The following is a 19,556-nucleotide window of genomic DNA, read 5'->3' as shown; positions in this document are numbered from 1 at the left end:
TTCACTTGTGATATTTACAAATTTTATTTTACATTATTATACAAAATTGATGCCAATATATACATTTTATCAAAATTAAATTAATTGTCTGAGAAAAAATAACATATTTAATTGATTTATATTATAATTCACAAGATTTTAATTTTGCATAATCTATAAATGTAAAAAACTGTTAAATTCAACATTACAACAATATTTCTTTAAAATATTGAAATATATTAAGCATAATATGCTATATTCACGTATGTTTTAATACAAAATAAAATAACTCTTGGCGATAAGTATTGCAGGACATAGTATTAAAGAATCTTTTATACAAGAATGCTTTAATGTGAACTGTTCAATCAAAATTTAAAAACATTTTACTTGAAAGCTTTAAGTAGATCATAAATGTTAACATTATATAATTTATAAGTTAGAGAAATTAAAATTTTGTTATTTTTATTATTGCTTTTTATTTTACATATGTAATAGCGTCACATTAACTTTTTTTTTTGTTTTCTTTGAAGTATCAAAAATATACTTTAAAAAAAACAAAAATCGACAATATGTTTGCAGAATAGTAAAGATAGAACATTAAAAAATTTTTCACAACTGATGTTTCAAGACAAATATCGACCTTATTAACAACTGTTCTATATCATATAAATAAAACAGAGTTTTTGGTGTAATACATTTGCAATCTATAAATTTTTAAATAACAGAAGTAAGTAACTTTATATTGTTTGTTCTAAAACAATAAAGTTATTAAATATTTTTTTGTATCCATCGTAAAGCATTTCTAACATTTGAGAGAGTAACTCTACCGAGAAAACTGGCAATCAATTGATATTCTGGCATTGTGCGTCTTCCAGATGAACGTGTTGATAACAATTGTCGATAGGAACTTTGTTCATTTTCATCATTTAGTGTTTTTCTTAATAACAGTGAACTATTACGGCCTTCACAAAGGACTTTGGTTGTCAAACACAATAGCCACTCCATGATCTATAATAAAAGCAAAATTTTTTAAATATTAATGAGATATAAAATTCATAATATAGATAAAGAATATAGAAATACATACTTCATTACTAGAAGGTACTTTGCCTTCAGTTCTAAACCATGAACTAGGTGCCCATAAATACAATTGCATTATTGTTGCTGCCATTTCTGTAGTGTGTCTCTGTAATCAAAGAGTATAAAATATATATTATACCATTATATTTTTCTGTACATACAATTTTTTAAATTTTAGTATTTCACAAACCTTAGAAAAATTTCTCGAAAGTATATTATTTATCAAAGCAACAATAATATTTGGAACATCATTTGAAAGTGAAGGAAGATGCTGCTCTTTATAACAATGATTTTTAAGTACAGCCTTTTCATCAGAACTTTCAAGGAATGGATTCTTTTCACCAAAAATTTCATAAGCTATAGTGCCAGCAGTCCAAAGATCTGCTTTAGTATAATTTATACTTGTGAAAGGCCCTGGTTTTGCTAATATAACCTCTGGTGCCATTAGTGCTATATTGCCACCTTTGTCAATGTTGTCAGTATTATAAGGCATATATAAACTATAAGTTTTATCGGCTAAACAACAGCCAAAATCAGTAATTACCAAAGAAGGGCAATTATCAGTCTCCTCTGATAAATCAAGTAGTATATTATCACTCTTGAGGTCTCTGTTGTATCATAGAAAAAAAAAGATAGATAAAAATGATTAAATGATTAATAAAAATATATAGTGTATTGACATTAATATTAATAAAAAAAATTATGACAAATGATATCATGATTCATTCTTAATATGCTTCATATATCTTATAAAGTATCAAATTACTTGGACAAAGATATAATTTTAATAACTTGCAAAACGAATTTAATTTCAATTACAATTGTATACCTGACAATGAAGTATGGAATCATTTATAACAAGATATAGCAATTTACCTGTGTGCTATGCCATGGGCATTTAAATGTGCAATTCCTTCCAATAGCTGAGCTAATAATAGTATTGATTCGCGTATATTCATAGTGTGTGTGGATAAATATTCTTTCAAAGTAGTGTCATATCTAAAAGGAACAATTGTCTATGTTCAATAAATTTTACAATATATAGAATTCTATTTAGTTTATTTTTTGGAATAAGTAAAAACCTTTTCATCAATAAAAAAAGGCTCATATTTCTGCCAGATCCATGAGGATTAATTCGTGCTGGTAAAGCATCAGGATATATTACCAATGACTCTGGTAAAGCTGGGACTGTATCAGTAAATACAGAATACATTACTACAATATTAGGATGAGGAGGTAACACAGACATATTTTCAGCCATCCTTTGTTCCCATTCTGCTAATTCTTCGTTGTTATATCGATTCCTGGCAGGAATAGTTTCACGATACATAGCTCTAAGTATTATTGTTGCATTTGATTCTGCATCATAATTGAACATCATTTTTAATGCCAAAGGAAATAAATGTACATCTTTATTCTTGCCATTAGTATTTGATTGAATGACGTTTTCAATATGCGTAGTTTCTTTATATCTTGCTGAATACACAGCAGCAGAGCAACCTTTAGCAATGATAGGACCAATTTCAAAATCTTTCAAACTTATACCATCTTCATCGGTTTTAGTTATATCATAATTTTTATCATTTTGAGGCATGTTCCATTGCAATTTTGACATTGCTTCCTAAACACATAGAAATATCCATAGTAACATATAAACATATATTTTATTTAATCTATAAAATTTATCATACACGAATTTCCCAGCAAACTCCTTCCAATTCATCATCTTTCGTTAATATTCCACTTCCTGAGGCTAACGATGTACCAACAAGTGCAAAAAATGGAGCAGAATCACCGAACACAAGACGTCTAGCTGCACGTTTTCGTAAATCAGCAGCAAGCCTACTTGTGACTCTTTTTAAGATATTATCAACAAATAAACGTCTTGCATGGGATCCCAAGAACCCAAAATGTCTACCTGTTGTGGAGACATTAGTGCTATTCCCTTGGGGCTGATGGCCCTGGGATTTGCCTAAATTTATTTAAAAAAAAGAAAAAAAGATTAAGATGTTACTAATACTATTAATAAAATGTTTGTAAGTATTAGTCATTCATTTTAAATTCTACAAAAAAATAATACCCATAAGAATTACTTTTCTACGTACTATTTTCTGTTTTTGATGCTATACATCTTGTTGGATATGCACATAACATATACACAATATATGATATACTTATAATAAAGTATTAACAGAACTATATAATTATGACCATAACAGTTCAAAATTTTAATATTTTCTTGTCAAAATCTTAATGACCTTGATAGAGCAGGTTTAAAATAAAAAAAAAAAATGTTTTCGTGACTCACCTACTTGCACAACGTGTATCTTGTTGAGGTAATTCTTCGGATAATCGTTAGAACATAAATTTTCTTTATTTCTAAGGGTACGTAGTAAGACCCGACCATTTTGTATGAGACGATAAGTTGCGGCCCGAATCGACATCTCTCCAGTCTCTTGGGCCGAAAGAGCCCAACGGGCTAATCCGTAAGAATACACCTTCACGTTAAGAAATCAAATCTTTATAATAATCAAAATTATTTTCTAAAAGATTTTTATCGTATTACGATAAAATGTGCCAAAATGTCACGTTACATTTCACGATTCGTTCGTTACGTCTTTATTACGTCGTTGAAATTGAAGAAAGTTCGATATACCTATCACTACATTTTAACATATATAAGTGTATGTAATTAACTTAGGAACGTATTTATAAAACAAAGTGCCACAAGAACGAAGAAACACACTTTATTCATCTGAAAAAATTTTATTTATCTACTTTTGATTATAATGTATAATTTGATTATAATGTATATTGGAAATTTTAAATATTATTATTTTCATACAAGGAAAAAAAAATAAAGACAAATTAACATAATGAAAATAATTAATATCACTTACATTATTGTTGAAAACAATTTATATTATTGTTAAAAGAGCAATATTGTGATAGTACCGCCATCTGTACAAAACTAGTAAGTGTATTTATAGACGAGGTAATAATCATTATATTTTATATTTTATTTTTCATACTGATATTTATTCGATTATTATTGAATATCAATTATTAAATTTATTATTATATATTATATCTTTTTATAATTATTTAAAGTACGAGGTGAATACAATTTTTAATAAAAATACTTTGTTCGGCACTTTATATTTCTGAAATATTTATAACATTACGGTGCGCGGAATTGTGGCACGATATTTGAATTCAAGTTAATACATATAAATTTTTTATTACGATATGGAAAAAAGTAAATGTAAAATTATATCTGATATTATTATATTACGTTTTTATATGTGACAGTGCATAAAAGAAGCATCGAAATTATGAATAAAAATATACTTTTAGTTTTACATCATTATTCTGCATTTTTTTCTATTTTTCTTTTTTTTGAACATTAATATTCACATAAAAATCCCGTTCAATTCAGCCATACCGATTAGACTTTGCATAATATGCAGATCTACTATCAATTGGATTGCAATTAAAAAGTGCATCACCCCGTGTTCCATCAGGACAAGTACAAACAGCAATATGACGCCTTGGCGTGCAAATGGCATTTGGTCCACACTCATAACCAGTACATGGATTTTGACAAGTGAAATCTATGCAGGCTCGATTATCGGGACATTCATTATCACTAAGGCATTCTCCTCTTTGACATACTTTTAGAGCATTACCAATGTAACCAGTAGGACATGTACAAACTGGCCTTTCTTTACCTGTATTATCATGACCAGGAGTACAAACAGCATCTACACCACAAGGATTTGGTTCGCAAAGATCTCCTGAAAATATAACATGTTAAACGCTTATGTTAAAAAAAATATTTTAATGATAATGCTTTTGAAACTTATTATATACTTGGTTCAAAATTTCTGCAATACACAAAAGGATTCCCTGTCATGTGTTTTGGACAACTGCATACAGGGGTAATATCACGTAAATTACAATCAGCATTTACTCCACATACTCCTTCACAAGGATTTACACACTTTTGATAGAGACAAGCAGGTTTGCTAGTTGGACAATCAGAATGAGTAGTACATTCTGGATGGCATGAAAGATATGGATTTCCTAACCAATTCTATAAAACCATAAAATACATAGATAATGATTAAATTAATTATTATTTCTATTATAAGCAAACTTACATGCGGACATGTGCATTTGGCAAGATGATTGGTAACATCGCAATTAGCATTTTTACCGCATTTACATGGACTTTCACATTTAAATAAGGATGAACATGCTAGATGATTAGGACATTCATCGTCATTTTCACATTCATGACGACATCTAGATAAAGGTGATCCTTTATAACCAGGAAGGCAAGTACAAACTGGTATTTCATTAATTACCTCACATTTTGTATTTTCTCCGCATGGACTAGGTTTACATGCTGCTTCTATATATTAAAATGAAAAACATTTTATCAATTAATAATAAAAATATTAATAAGTATACAATTATTTGTTGTTCTTGATTATATTCATATACATACGGGGATCAGCAATATGACAATTGCTAGAAGGATTGCCTGTATATCCTGGTGGGCAATAACATCGAGGTATATGATTTTTAGTCTCACATAATGCATTTATACCACATAAACCAGGGCATGGATCAACACATTTATTATTTATGCAAGTTTTAATCCCATCACAGTCTTCATTAACTAAAATTGAATTTATATTTTAAATACTTTGGAGTATTAAAGAATTAATTAAATATAATAAAAACAAAAAATATCATATTTTTCAATTCTGATGATTTTCGTATAAAAATAAAATTAATAATAAATATAATATAATAAAAATTATACTTATTATATTAATGTAATTCTTGAATCATATACTCACTTAAACATTCGACACGTATACATTGTGAAAGAGGATCGCCCATATGAAGATTAAGACAGGAACATACGGGACGCCCACGACTTATTGTACATTTTGCGTTGACTCCACAAGTGTAATTATCACAACCAACTTCGAAAGAAGAAGAGAATTATTTTAATACATGTTTTAAATATTATTTAATAAAAAGAAAGAAGAAAAATATAAGAGCTTTACCAGATGAGATTATCCTTGATTGCGAGTATTGTCTGCCGTTGACCATTATAGCTAACACTACTAATATTACTATCAGAATTCGAAAATATTCCATTTTTTTAATTTATTCTTAATAAATTCTTTAATAATTTATACAAAATATACAGTAATTCTAATTGTTCTAGAATTAAATATAATATAACATAATGAAAATATTAAATTAAAATTCGATGATCGATATATAGATCCTTTGCAAGATCCGTGCACGATGAGCAAATACAGAGAATTGGCGAAATGACACAGCGATCGGCTCAGGTGATGAAGGTTTAAAATGAAAAGCCCACTTTCCAGAAACTTTAACACAACTTCGCCCGCGCATAACCCTGACGTACGTTTGTGAAATGAGTATTGAATTAGCATAATTTGTTCCTGTTATACGCCTACAAATTTTTTTTTAAATATCAGTATTGTATTAATCATACAACCCACTGATGTATCCTGCTTAACATATGACAAAACAGTCTAAGAATTACAACTATTTGAAGTTGTTCGTTTATTAGGAAGATAACTATTTAATGTTTAATTAAAAATATAGTTTTAAACCTATATTGTCTATATTCCTGTGTTATATATATATATATATATATATATATATATATATATATATATATATATATATATATATATATGTATATACTGTAGTAACAATAAAATTAAATTTGGGGAACTAACATGCATATAAAAAACATATATTTCTAATAATATTAAATATAATTTCTATTGGTATAATGCAACATTATAAATTTTAATTGGTATTTTATCAAAAATATTTTCAGAGTTTGTATTTTTATATTATAATTGTCAATAGAATTATTCTCTTTTTCTTAATAATTCATATAATATTTTTTTAATACGAAAATAATTACTTATTCCTCTCAAAGTAGATATTTATTATTATATTATGGCTCGATTCCTTAAAAAGCAACTTGCATCAAGGCCGCGTTGAATCATTTCAATGACGCATTTTAATGTGGCACAGGAAAATATCAGAGGAATAAAATTTCTTTTAAATCAAATTTTTGCTTTATTGTAACTATTTTATTTATACCTTTTATCAAGTGGTAAATGGTAAATTATTTTTCTTGCTTGTTTTCTAAAAAAAAATATTATATATGACCAAACTGTAATTAATAAATATTTAACATATGTTCTATAATATATAAGTAATATATAATATCAAAAAATCAGATTTATAAAGTTAATTATTAAATTTAACTAAATTAATTAAAATGAGTTGATATACTCTATTTTATAGAGTAAAAGATTATTATATCATACATACATTAAGTATTATCAAAATTGTTGTACAAATAGAATAGAAAAAAAAATAGATAACAGTTACCTCTTCAACATTTTGAATAATTTTAATAGTTATATGTATTAAATCTATACAATATTAAACGTTTCAAAGCTAGTCAACGTTTTTGGTAAATCATATGACTACTGCATTTAAGCCCATTTTATAAATATTCAGAGACAGTAAGTTGTTATCTTTCAGAATTATTATATAAATATAACATAAATTATTTCAAATACGTTAGGTATAGCTTATACCAAAGGATTAAAAATATTTGTATACTAATATTTATAGAACGATCATTATTAGTGTTCTTGCATACTATAAATGTTCTTTTTTCTTATACTAACATTCACTGATGTACTTTATTTTCAATTTTATTGGGTAAAAGTTTCAAAAATTCTTCATAAGCAGTAGCGAACGACTCGTCGTCTTCATCTTCCAATAATTCTTCATACTCCTGATCTATTTCTCTAAAATTTCAATTTAATACAAAGTAATTATTAATAAAATGACTATATTGCGAAAACAGCAATAAATTTAAATTTTTATATCAGATCAATTAATACATACGCTTGTTTTTCAGAATCACTAGCATCTGTTGCTGCATCCTGTAAGAATTGACTTTCTTCAGCAGATAGTACTTTACCATCAGGACCATACAAGACAAGTTCATTATATTCATGTTGTATTTTAGTTGAATGTATAGGTTCTGGTAATGAATTTTGACTGGATGAATTATGACTATCTCGTCCCCAATTCCCATTACGCAATTGATGTACACTATCGATCATGCGACCCACACTTGAATCTGCTCTTCCTTCTGTGACTAATTCTGTTAAAGCACGCATCATATTTTCCATTTCTTTTCGGCTACCTCTTTTATCTCTTTCTAAAGTATGTCCTGCCAGCTAAAAAAATAATCGAAATTAACATATTAAAAATTAAATAAAAATTAGGACAGCAATTATTATTAATTATTTATAAATTAATATACTTTAAGTGCTTGGCATATATGTTTAGCAGAATTTGATCCTGGATTTTTCAATACTATAGAAATAAGTTGTATTAACTGTTCTCCTAATTCAAAAGCAAGCACATCCCCCATTTGGACAACTAATTCTGCTAGGAATAATATCAATCCATGGCATTTCATCTGTTCTTCTTCTGTGTGTTTGTCATTTTTTTGCCATGTAGAAGCTTGTTTCTGTGTTTTGTCCTTACATCTATTTAAATTATAAAAATAATAAAGATATATAATAATGAAATTAAAAGTGAAAATGAGTTAATATTAACAAATCTGTTGTTTTATATTTAGAGCTATTTTAACTTAAGGTACGGGAAAATATAAACTTGCAGTGAATGTAGAATTTCTCTAAAAGGTTTTTGTTCCTCTCTTGTCATGGCTGTATCAAGACACATAAAAATACGAGCACCGCTATATCGGAAGTTTCCTTCATTTATACTCTACAAGAATTAAGTCAATTGTAAATAGTATATATTTATGTGTATGAGCATTAGCAAAAAAAAACATAAATAAAAGTGTTATATACCTGTACTATTACAATTTCTACAATTTCTTGAAGTTCAGTAGGAGATTCACAATGAAGCTTGATATTATTGAGAAGTGGTGGTACTAAAGATGCAAAACTTCCAGGATTCATAGTTAAATAATGCATCACACTAGTTAGCTGATGCATTGTATTTGCTAAATTTTGTTCCTGATTATCTAGCCGTAACTCCTGATTAAAATAATAAAAGATAATACTAATAAAATAATACAATAACTTTTTTCAATTCTAACTATAAAGCAACCCTGAAATACATCTACATTATCACAAATATATGTATCATAATTTTTAGAATTTTGTGTATTGGTATATTAATCAATATGTTGTTCAGATGTCTGTGATATTCGAAATTTACTTACTTCTTGTTCTTCTAAGTGACGTTGTCGAGATGAATGTATGGAATCAGAAAAATGCTCATAGTGTTGCCTCTCTATTATCTGTCTATGTTGTAATTGTGTTTGACCTGGTAACTGATGAGGTAATTCTCTTGCTAATTGAATTCTATTTTGGACAGAATGTTTGGGCCAAATCATTGATGATGGTTGCTGCTTCAAATATAATAAACATTGAAATATAAAAATACTATCAGGTAGAAAATCTATTACAAATGAAATTAGTAATTTGTTATTTATATATATATATATATATACATATATACCATAGGTACAACATAACTCTGGCATTTAGGAACAAATTCAGCAGCATCTACCGATAAGGTTGAATTTTCAACAATACTGTTAATAGATTCTTGTGATTTGTTTTGTTCAGAGCTGTTAGTCACAGTAGAACCTGTATAAATTTTCTCATTGATAAAAGAAAACAACATTCAAAAATGATATTATATATAAGATAAAAAGTATTTATATTATAATACGAAACGAACCGACAGCTGGATGTGCACTACCGGCATAATGTGGTCTTCTTAATATCTGCTGTTCTTGCGTATTTTTTGGCATTGGCACCCAAGAACCACGACCTCGTCCTCGACCGCTTACACGTCTTTCCACATAAGAATTGCCAGTTTCATCTTCACCGAGACGATCCATTTCGTTCAACAATGGTTCTTTGCTTATACTTTAAGGTTAACAAATCTAACCTTATTGGGACTTAAATGTCTCAGACGTATTTAATCTTCGGCATCAGGCTTTAAGTTGTACGACTCATATCTTCGTACCGATTGCCTGACGCAAAAAATTATTGTACTTGATATGTTAATGCCGTTATATTTGATAAACGTGCATAGACTGACAATCAGAAGACTTCCAAATCGTAGCTACCAAATACTATAAGACCGCGTTCGTTGTTAAACATTAAGGCGGAGATTCGTGAGACAGTAATATAAACTTTCTAATATAAGATGATGCGATAAATTTGGACCTATGAATTTTCACAAATATTTTCAAATCGTTGAAAGTTCATTAAGAAAGATAAACTTAAAAATTAAATATTCTATTAAATATTACAAAAATGTATGCAGATGTTGTATCTTAGTTAACCACAAAAATACATATGTTAATAATTAGAGCAAAACGAAAAATTTAATGAACACAAAATATAATTATTACACAATAGTTTTTAAATATACTTTACCTTAAGAAAACAAATAGAGTTTATGTATATGTTTCCACAGCACAAGTGAAAAGTACGTACTTTTCTTATTCTGCCACAACGCGAAGTACTTGAATCTTGCAACCTATAATTTTCAGATGACTGAAAAAATGCAAGATCGTATATACAATATTATAATAAAAATAGAATTTACTGAATATCACTTTTATTCAATATGATATGAAAAGATAAAAATTCAATATGATTATTTAAAAGAATGAAAAAATATGAATAAGATGATGTGAAAAACAAGAGAATTTTACAAGCGGTCCCATGGTGTAATGGTTAGCACTCTGGACTTTGAATCCAGCGATCCGAGTTCAAATCTCGGTGGGACCTTGGTATAAATTTTTTTTTTTTTACTTTTACATTAATATTATTTTATTCAAAATAAAATTCATAATTGCACGCGCATATTAAAATCTCTACGTTAATCGTAAAATAATATATTAAACTAACCATAATAATTCTCAAAACTTGCAAATAATATCTATGGAAATACAACTACAATAAATTTATACCCTTACTTATCTCGTCTGTACAAAACATTATAAACATATCAAATAAAATATGTCTAAGATATTTTTTGCTATTATCTTATTCGTTAAGATTAATTAGAAATACGATTATTTAAGGTGAAGGAAACTTTAATAATATGAATTGCTTGAAATCAAATGAAATATATCTATAGAAATTTAGTAATGGTACTAAAAATAAAGTAACTGTAAAGAGAAAGAGAAAGAGAAATGCAGCGCCAAAGAGGAGGAGAAAGAGAAATGCAGCGCCAAAGAGAAAGACCTAAAACTAAAAATTTCAAGAACAGAATATGACAGTGGTTATGTTTATGTTATTTCAATGCTTACTTTACCAGATGGCGCGATGAAATTAGTGAAGACATACAATATAGTATTAATATAATAAAAATTATTAAAATTATTATGCTCGTTCAGCAGACCGATATTAATTCCAATCCACAAAGTGTATGTTATACACCGTTAAAACATCAAATTTTGGTTGAAACAAAACTGCGTTCTCGATTTTGGTGTCGTCCCAGTGTACCCGAAACGTTTGTACGAGAATTTCTATCGTTTTAAATTCCCTTTTATCCGGCTGACAATTATCATACTTTCTTCTTTCTTCCCATGAATGGTGAAAAAACTTATTTATTATCAAATGTACTTTTCCGATTTACTAATTCCAACGATTTCAAGAAATAATTTTTGTCTTCCTTCAACGAATGAAAGAAGTCATCGATGATAGGTCCGATTGTGCATACATATATTGAAGATGGAAATCTCATTATCAATGGCGATTGCAGAAAGAACATAAGATCACATCCGCTGGTTATGCGAGCTAAAATATTTATAAATTCTGATGTAAAATACAAGATGGAAACGGGGTCGCTAACTGATCGCGCCTGGCTGGAGAGAGTCCAGAAATCAGGCAGAAAGCGCGGTGGGTAGTCGGCGTTATTGAGGTTGTCGATGGAAATGCAAATGGCTGTCATCATGATGTAGTCGGGTCTTATTTTTCCTTGCCTTGAGACACAAACAATCGCGAAAATGTTGAATACCCTTAGAATACGATATTCGTAATGGCGCTACGGATGAAGGTTAAGCTTGCGGTTTTGTGTGCGTGAATTAAAGGCGGGGTAAGTGTACAAAGTACGCGGGAAAATCTTCCTCATGGCTGGATACACGCGCCTTCCAGTTAAACTCATCCGGTAACTGATCCGAAGTACGTAAGCGCAAACAAATAGCAATTAATCGATAATACGTATTTCTTTCCATACGTAATCAGTTAACATAAGTAAATCTAAGGTATTTCCTGTACGATTATTAATTAAAGTGATTTATGCTTATCGTAGTACACTAATAATCACGAGCGGAAGATAAACAATAGTGTCTACCGTGCCGCGTGCTTTCGGGCTTAATTACACCATGATGCGTTCTTATTCAATTTTCTTGAATATATATATTTTTTTGTATTTCTATCACCTTTATTGGTAGATTAAATTTTTTTTCTACTATCGCGTCGGTTACAAGTGCGTAGATTATTCGAAGAAACCGTGCACGTGTTTCTTTAACCGATCTGATACATGTTATTTCACGTTGCGATTATATGTATGTATATTCGAAATGTTAAGGAAATAATTGAAATCAGAATATAAATTCATATTTTGATAATGCTCAATGATCATAATGTAATCTGTGTAGTACGAGTTATTGGATTATTCGAAAGCTGAATTAACCTTTCTAATTGAATATAAGTTAGTCATGTATAACAATGTATTTATGAAACACATAACAAATGTTTTATAAAAAGTTATTATATTCATTAAAGTAATCTCAAATCGTAAAGCTGAACAAATTTAAACCGTTGATCTTGATAAGATAACATTGATAATAATGCCTATTTGACCTTTCAGATTTAGTAAAATATCATTTGAATTTTATGAAAATTGTTTTTTAAAAATATTACACAATATATTTTTATATAGATTTCTTTACACTGTATAATTACATCTTGTATATGTATATATATATATATATATATATATATATATATATATATATTTTTTTTTTTTTTTTTTCACAGGAGTTTATCAAACAATAGAGAATAAGTGGTAACAGCGATAGTTATGCCAGCTGTAAGTGTTTACGATCCTGTTGCGGCAACACTCCGCCGTACTTTAGAAGGTAACCAAAGGAAAGGAACAGAGGAGCTATCTACAAGTTTACTTGTTAGCGCATCAAGAATTCTTCAAGGAGAAGTTCAATATAAAGAAGTCGATGATTATCAGGCAAAAATTTTGGATCAACTCAAAGCTAAATATATTGTCTTGAGTTTACCAAATTCAGATAATCTAGAAGATACAAAATCTAAAGATGGTACAACGTATGTAAAAAAAAACGAAGGTATGAGTAAAGGTCCTACATTGCCAGAACCAGCTGTTACTTTGTATTGTTCCAAGAAAGTAAATCTAGGATGGAGAGGAACATTTCCAGTAGGTGCTGGCATGTATAATGTTGGTAATACTTGCTATTTAAATAGTACACTTCAGGCATTATTTCATGTGCCAGCACTTGTAAATTGGTTATTATCGGATTCACATCATACTTCAAAATGTGAACAAAATGGTAAGTTCTTTATGTATTAGTTTTAAATAATACATTTACAATTAAAACTAAACTGGAATGTTATAAATTTTTAAAACCTTAATACCACTATTTTGAATGGTGTTTTGATAATAGGATAGTTTTAGATGGAGGTGGAGAGTGCCTTACTTGCGCAGTGGCTAAGACTCTACAATTCAGTCACCAGAAGTCAGGATGCGCCATCAAACCATTCTATATATATAATAAATTAAAACGTAAGCAATGTAAAATGTTTACTTAAATAATATAATGTTTATAAAACAAAAATATTAATTAACATTGATTGACATGATATACGACAATGTTTATAATTACAGTTATCTGTCGAACTATGGTACCAGGACAACAAGAAGATGCTCATGAGTTTTTACGTTATTTATTAGAAGGAATGGAAAGAGCTTATTTAACAAGACGCAAAGCTGGAAAGTTAGACAGTTATTCTAAAGAAACAACACCTATCAATCAAATATTTGGTGGTTATATACGCACTGAAGTTAAGTGTTTACAATGTGGTCATGTTTCTACTACGTTTCAACATTTTCAGGTAAGCAGATAACTACTCATTCAGAAAATAAATGCAAATTAATAAAAAAGATATAATAAAAAACTTTCTTTATATTACATAGGATTTATTGGTTGATATACGTAAAGCAAGCACATTGGACGAAGCGTTAAATAGTTATTTCAGTCGAGAACAGTTGGACAATAACGATTATAAGTGTGAAGCTTGTAAGAGAAGAGTACCCGCGACTAAACAATTTAGTTTAGAACGAGCTCCTAAGGTTTTGTGTGTTCAGTTAAAAAGATTTAGTGTTTTGGGAGGGAAAATATCTCGTCATATAGATTTTAGACAAACAATAGATATGGGTCCTTACCTATGGAGAGAACCAAACGAACCTTTGCTGCAGCTTACTTATAAACTTATGTCAATTGTTACACATATGGGCCCGTCAGTAAATTGTGGGCATTATACAGCAGTTGCACAAATTTCAACTGGTCAATATTACTCCTTTGATGATTCATGCGTAAGTATAAGTATACATTTTTCAGTCATAAATCGATAAGTAAGTATATAACTTTTCAATAGTATTATGTTTCTTTCTTAATTCGTAGGTTCGTCCAATTAGTCTTAGCAACGTATTAAATACAAATGCATATATAATGATATTTGAAATGGAACCTAATCAAGGTCAAATAAATAATCAACAGACAGTTAAGATGAATGGCATGTCATCTGAAAAAAGTGTATTGTCCTCAAGTCCTTCTAGTAAATCTGTAAATCCAAAAGCATCAACATCTGACATATATAATGGATCTGTTAATGGTTCGCCCATCAATAAAAGTGGTATAGAAGGTTCAAAGATAGGTGCTCAATTATCCATACAAAAGAATATAGGACTTCAGCTTCCTCTACAGAAGTGTACAAGTATCAGTGGAACACAATTATCACAAAAGTCACAAGACAAATCTCAACCATGGCTTGCAGTGCAGTTTAAAAAAGTATTAAGTGGAAATAGTTTAGTACCATATGATGGCTCAAGTGATGAGGAAGAGATAAATTCTTCTGTATCAAACAAAAATCGTGTAGTAACGAATGTGTCTACATTGAAAACAAATCTTTCCCTTACTGTAGCTAATGGTGCACAGAAGGCATCAACAGTAAAAGACTCAATATCTAAAACAGTTCCTACCTCAAAAGAAACACAAATATTAACAATGAAACAGTCTAATAATTCAACGTCTTCAAGTCAAAGTAGTTCCGTTCAGTGTACGAAAGTACAGAATGTTTCTAATGGCAATAGTTCATTAACTGCCTTGAAACATCAAAATGGTAAATCAGAAGTAAATGGTAAGATGGAAAATAGTAGTAAGGAAAAGTCTTATCATCCAATTAGAGTAAAAACAGGCCAGGAAGAGAAAGTACTTACCAAAGCTGCAAGTAGCAGTATAAAGGGTTGGCAAGTATCAAAGGATGCATTTTCTCCCATATCAAATGCAACCCCAAATGGATGGTCTGTGACTGACAACAAGTAATATATTTTTATTTGATTAATTTTTAATTGTATATTAATTTTGTATTTATTTTAATGATGTCTTTTAAAAAGATTAACCTGTCTTTTGAATAAAATTATGAATTAACTTACATAATTTATTATATTTGAATGTATTTTTCAGAGAAGATTCAACTAAATGCAGTCAAAGCAATATAACGCCAAGTGCTGCAGCATTGAGAGATTTTAATGGAACAAATCGTTCGGACACCGTCTCAAATTTATTAAAAATGTCCCATCGTGGATATGGCAGTACCTTAGGTTTGTATAATCTAGTAATAATATTAAGCTGAAGAGATGAATCGTAGATAAAATGAAAAAGTTTCAATGATTGGAGTGTATAAATAAATCGAATTTTCTTATTTTTTTTTTTTTTTTTTTCTTCATAGTAACAAATTGGCGTGGCAATAGATGTCATTTAGAACGTGAAGTTGATAATGACAGACGAGAAGAGCGTAAACGTCACATTAATGCAGACGATGAGGAAGCAGATCGAGGTCGAGTAAAAAAAGTTAAAGAACACAGAATGTTTGGCGATAGAATAAGTACCGGATATAATTTATTCCAAGAGTATCAAAATGGGAAGACTTGGAATCGATCAATTAGCGGTTACCATCGAGAATCTTATTATAATGCTTCCAATAATACGCGGCTACGACGTAATAGTAATTATAGGCATCCTCGTTATAGATACCACAATAATTCTCGCGTACATTGGCAACGTGGATAAAAAAAAAAAAAAAAAAAAAAACAAAAAAACAAAAAATTCTATAAAATAGCCTCTACGACATTCTGATGTTATGGGAGATATGGTATTAGTTCGAAGTTGCTGATCGATACACAGTTTCACTGTCTATTGAAAGTAAACTATCAAAGCCTATGTCTCAGCGCTGATTTAGATTATTAATTCATAAAGTATCTCAGTGTCAGATATATAATGTGGTTCTTTTATTGCATTTTAACTCTTGCATGTTCCTAAAGAGTTCATAACGTGGTTTGATTTTTTCTTCTTTTATTTTAAAGATGATATATGACTAATGATAAGGAGGTTGAGTATCGATAATACATATATACCAATTTTGTGTTCAAAACAAATGTAAAGAATTCTTATCATCATTATTATTATTATTATTATACATTTTACTATATGAATACTTGAGTTTTACTTTTATGTGATATTTAAGTATAAATGCATTTCATAAAATTTGTATCATTTAAAAAATTTATTATTTTTGTTTTCTTTTTGGCTGAATTGAAGTAGCTTCATATATAAAAGTAAATTTTAATTCGTATAATTTATAACTACAAGAACGTAATTGTTTTCTCAAGAATTCAATATGCTTATTGTTGATTAATAATGGTTAAAATATAAAATCTTGAACTTATTTTTATAATATATATATTCATTTTTTGAGAAATATGAATTTTAAAAGAATTATTACAAAAAGATAGCAGCTAGCTGAAATAACACTTCTTTAATATTACAGATATTACATTTAAATACTAATGCAAATAAATAATGCTATCCGTCCTTCAATCTTTACCAATGATACTCATCTCCTGTTCTGTAATTTATATTTATGTGCAAAGAGATTATTTAATGTTTTAGTAAGAGACACACCAATCTGAACAATTGCTATTTCTTGCACGATTCCTTAATAAAAATTAAAAATTCCTTAATAAATTCTTTTTTAAAATAATTGTGGTATCTATTTCGTTTAAAAGTAATTTTGAATCAATATCTGTTAATATTTGTGTGTAAATTGTTTCTCAAATAATAAACTAGACTCAATATTGAAATAATGTCCATAATGGATTGAACATATTAAATATTAGCTTTAAAAATAATCGTAATAAAATATTAGTTCAAGAAAATTGTAAATTACTTAGATTCGTAAGTATAGGACTTTTTAATGATAAGAAACAAGGATTAAGATTGCAAAACTATAGAGAATTTGTTAAGTCAAATGTGAAGTAGATCCTGTCTGCTTTCACTTACAATACCTCGTTACATCATTTTACGAATTAAATACTAGCCAAAAGATGTCATTAGTATCTCATATTGTAAATCGCCGTAGAAATAACGATCATAAAAAAAAATGTCAACTTTATGTACAAGATATAAATCTAAAAAAAAATTCATTTGTATTTGCCATTAGAATAATTTACTGAAATAAAACAAAAGTATCTAGAAAAAATTGATAATCGTATATCTTCAACTATTATCCATAGAAACACAATTATTTTTTTTTTCTTTCTCTCTTTTCTTTTGTTTTAAATGATCTAATGTACATTGGATGAAAGATACTAATCTGATGGAATCTCAAACAAATATCGTTAAAAATTCAACCAATATACTTTTAAAAATTCTTAAAAAAAATGTAAGTACTTATAAATTACTTATACATTAAGATATAAGATAATAAACAATAAACGATATAGTAAAACATTACTCACATTGTACTATCAGTTTAGTACAATTTTGTTAAGATTGTTTACATTAAGTTTATTTTTTAAATAAATTACAATAAATAGACATGTTTACTGCAGGTGACAATTCTTAGAAATGAAATTGATTATGGAATACAATTAGATTATGAATTAGAGACAAAACTCGAATGGTTTAACAAAATAAGAAGCAATTTTGCTGATAAGCTCAAATCATTGTGGAGCTTAGCAGAAATACATTGTCCAGTAAATGATGAAATTAAAAAATTTGCAAATCATATTTCTAATTTATGGACGATCATGAATCAACAGGTAATTTAATTTATATCATATTACTTTCTTATTTAATAGTATAAATATTATTAGATGCCTTTTTATAATACAGATTTGCAAACAATATTCTAAAATTCAAATCATAAGTCACACTCTACCAAATATCTCATTGTCTTCTCTTCTTGATAAAATTAGAAAAGAAGCCATTATGGTAAAGACAAAATTACAGACTAATGAACTGATGTGTAATTTAAATGATGTAATAATGGGATATAACTTGTTTAATGAAATAGTAGAATTATTAAATAATCTTGAAAGATATGATAGTAAGGTTGAGTATGCAAAAAATTTGATGTTATAATTGTTGAATTGTGTGTATGATTATAATGAATGTATATGTAATCAATTTTAGGTGCAACAATATTTAATAATGTCAAAAATGGTCCCGTATATTCTTAAATTAGAATCAACAATTGACAAATTTGTATCAAGTACTGCATTATTACCAAAAAATCAATTAGTTTCCTCAGAACTTAATGTTTTTTTATTTGTATCCAAACTATTGACTGGTGAACTTATGGGTAATGAAATTATAAACCCATATTATATATTAGCAGAAAATATAATAAAAAAGCCAGTTTTTATAATAAAAAGTAATAAACGAAAGATCGACGTACCAGTTTTATCCACGGTTAAATTGTTAAAAAGTACTATATAATCTGTAATTTTAAATATTATTCGAAAGTTGAGTTAAAAATTTAATAATGAGTTTTTTTTATAAAATAAAAAATATTAATTTCGTTATATTAAAATGAAGAATAACAATTTTTGAACTCTTCTTTAAGATTATATATTTGGCAACATATTAAATATACAGCTGGATAAGCCAATAGCCTTTTTTGAAATAAAAATATCTATGTCCTATGGATATTACGAAGAATATATGCAATTTAATAGTTTACAATTTA

At 28.2% G+C, this 19,556-nt stretch overlaps 5 protein-coding genes and 1 non-coding gene across 16 annotated transcripts; 3 read left to right on the top strand and 3 right to left on the bottom strand.

The window, feature by feature from the left end:
- Positions 1-115: 115 nt before the first annotated feature.
- On the bottom strand, positions 116-3,787 carry LOC124423529 (serine/threonine-protein kinase Pink1, mitochondrial). Its single transcript, XM_046961333.1, has 7 exons — positions 3,368-3,787; positions 2,751-3,031; positions 2,142-2,680; positions 1,936-2,058; positions 1,250-1,667; positions 1,067-1,165; positions 116-987 (listed from the first exon to the last, which is right to left on the bottom strand). Exons 1-7 carry the CDS (start codon positions 3,501-3,503, stop codon positions 748-750), a joined length of 1,836 nt encoding a protein of 611 aa, XP_046817289.1. The 5' UTR covers positions 3,504-3,787; the 3' UTR covers positions 116-747.
- Positions 3,788-4,199: 412 nt separating this feature from the next.
- Positions 4,200-6,697, bottom strand: LOC124423530 (neurogenic locus notch homolog protein 1). Its single transcript, XM_046961334.1, has 6 exons — positions 6,144-6,697; positions 5,931-6,059; positions 5,573-5,746; positions 5,223-5,476; positions 4,933-5,155; positions 4,200-4,856 (listed from the first exon to the last, which is right to left on the bottom strand). Exons 1-6 carry the CDS (start codon positions 6,235-6,237, stop codon positions 4,495-4,497), a joined length of 1,236 nt encoding a protein of 411 aa, XP_046817290.1. The 5' UTR covers positions 6,238-6,697; the 3' UTR covers positions 4,200-4,494.
- An 823-nt stretch (positions 6,698-7,520) lies between these two features.
- Positions 7,521-11,061, bottom strand: LOC124423738 (polyadenylate-binding protein-interacting protein 1). Of its 4 annotated transcripts, none has more exons than XM_046961843.1 (9): positions 10,641-11,061; positions 9,934-10,427; positions 9,709-9,839; positions 9,410-9,595; positions 9,033-9,221; positions 8,837-8,946; positions 8,477-8,705; positions 8,053-8,390; positions 7,521-7,952 (listed from the first exon to the last, which is right to left on the bottom strand). In XM_046961843.1, the coding sequence occupies exons 2-9, from the start codon at positions 10,094-10,096 to the stop codon at positions 7,832-7,834; spliced, it is 1,467 nt and encodes a 488-aa protein (XP_046817799.1). In that variant the 5' UTR covers positions 10,097-10,427; positions 10,641-11,061; the 3' UTR covers positions 7,521-7,831. The 4 variants fall into 4 exon arrangements, with proteins under 4 accessions (XP_046817799.1, XP_046817797.1, XP_046817798.1 ...); XM_046961841.1 differs by having other exon boundaries at positions 9,410-9,598; positions 10,641-11,060; XM_046961842.1 differs by having other exon boundaries at positions 9,410-9,598; positions 9,934-10,231; positions 10,641-11,060.
- Trnaq-uug lies at positions 10,926-10,997 on the top strand. The gene has a single exon. It is a non-coding gene; the product is annotated as a tRNA-Gln (tRNA).
- A 141-nt stretch (positions 11,062-11,202) lies between the features above and the next one.
- On the top strand, positions 11,203-18,065 carry LOC124423737 (ubiquitin carboxyl-terminal hydrolase 36). 8 transcript variants are annotated; one of them, XM_046961833.1, is made up of 9 exons: positions 11,204-11,807; positions 11,903-12,395; positions 13,257-13,798; positions 13,918-14,031; positions 14,134-14,360; positions 14,443-14,841; positions 14,930-15,846; positions 15,992-16,128; positions 16,257-18,065. In XM_046961833.1, the coding sequence occupies exons 3-9, from the start codon at positions 13,300-13,302 to the stop codon at positions 16,595-16,597; spliced, it is 2,634 nt and encodes an 877-aa protein (XP_046817789.1). In that variant the 5' UTR covers positions 11,204-11,807; positions 11,903-12,395; positions 13,257-13,299; the 3' UTR covers positions 16,598-18,065. The 8 variants fall into 8 exon arrangements, with proteins under 8 accessions (XP_046817794.1, XP_046817793.1, XP_046817792.1 ...); XM_046961838.1 differs by lacking the exon at positions 11,903-12,395 and having other exon boundaries at positions 11,203-11,728; XM_046961837.1 differs by having other exon boundaries at positions 11,203-12,113.
- Positions 17,911-19,413, top strand: LOC124423699. The gene is made up of 4 exons (XM_046961744.1): positions 17,911-17,931; positions 18,403-18,627; positions 18,701-18,919; positions 19,001-19,413. The coding sequence occupies exons 1-4, from the start codon at positions 17,911-17,913 to the stop codon at positions 19,304-19,306; spliced, it is 771 nt and encodes a 256-aa protein (XP_046817700.1). The 3' UTR covers positions 19,307-19,413.
- Positions 19,414-19,556: the final 143 nt, after the last annotated feature.

This window comes from Vespa crabro, chromosome 4 (assembly GCF_910589235.1).
Source record: "Vespa crabro chromosome 4, iyVesCrab1.2, whole genome shotgun sequence".
Classification (NCBI taxonomy): Eukaryota; Metazoa; Arthropoda; class Insecta; order Hymenoptera; family Vespidae; genus Vespa; species Vespa crabro.
The sequence above is the reverse complement of the archived record's forward strand: the minus strand, read 5'-3'. Positions and strand labels throughout refer to the sequence as shown.

Bases quoted from the DNA above. Each gene is read 5' to 3' on its own strand.
- LOC124423699 (XM_046961744.1), top strand. From the start codon at position 17,911: ATGTCATTAGTATCTCATATT. The intron at 17,932-18,402 runs GTAAATCGCCGT...TACAATAAATAG, and splicing joins TGTCATTAGTATCTCATATT to ACATGTTTACTGCAGGTGAC. The intron at 18,920-19,000 runs GTTGAGTATGCA...AATCAATTTTAG, and splicing joins TTGAAAGATATGATAGTAAG to GTGCAACAATATTTAATAAT.
- LOC124423737 (XM_046961838.1), top strand. From the start codon at position 13,300: ATGCCAGCTGTAAGTGTTTACGATCCTGTTGCGGCAACACTCCGCCGT. The intron at 14,032-14,133 runs GTAAGCAATGTA...TTATAATTACAG, and splicing joins TATATATAATAAATTAAAAC to TTATCTGTCGAACTATGGTA. The intron at 14,842-14,929 runs GTAAGTATAAGT...CTTAATTCGTAG, and splicing joins ACTCCTTTGATGATTCATGC to GTTCGTCCAATTAGTCTTAG.
- LOC124423738 (XM_046961841.1), bottom strand. From the start codon at position 10,096: ATGGATCGTCTCGGTGAAGATGAAACTGGCAATTCTTATGTGGAAAGA. The intron at 9,840-9,933 runs GTTCGTTTCGTA...AAATTTATACAG, and splicing joins TAGTGCACATCCAGCTGTCG to GTTCTACTGTGACTAACAGC. The intron at 7,953-8,052 runs GTATGTATTAAT...TTGAAATTTTAG, and splicing joins AGTGATTCTGAAAAACAAGC to AGAAATAGATCAGGAGTATG.
- LOC124423529 (XM_046961333.1), bottom strand. From the start codon at position 3,503: ATGTCGATTCGGGCCGCAACTTATCGTCTCATACAAAATGGTCGGGTC. The intron at 2,681-2,750 runs GTATGATAAATT...CTATGTGTTTAG, and splicing joins GAGTTTGCTGGGAAATTCGT to GAAGCAATGTCAAAATTGCA. The intron at 1,668-1,935 runs GTAAATTGCTAT...ATGATACAACAG, and splicing joins GCCCATGGCATAGCACACAG to AGACCTCAAGAGTGATAATA.
- LOC124423530 (XM_046961334.1), bottom strand. From the start codon at position 6,237: ATGGAATATTTTCGAATTCTGATAGTAATATTAGTAGTGTTAGCTATA. The intron at 6,060-6,143 runs GTAAAGCTCTTA...CTTCTTTCGAAG, and splicing joins ATCAAGGATAATCTCATCTG to TTGGTTGTGATAATTACACT. The intron at 5,747-5,930 runs GTGAGTATATGA...ATTCAATTTTAG, and splicing joins TATACGTGTCGAATGTTTAA to TTAATGAAGACTGTGATGGG.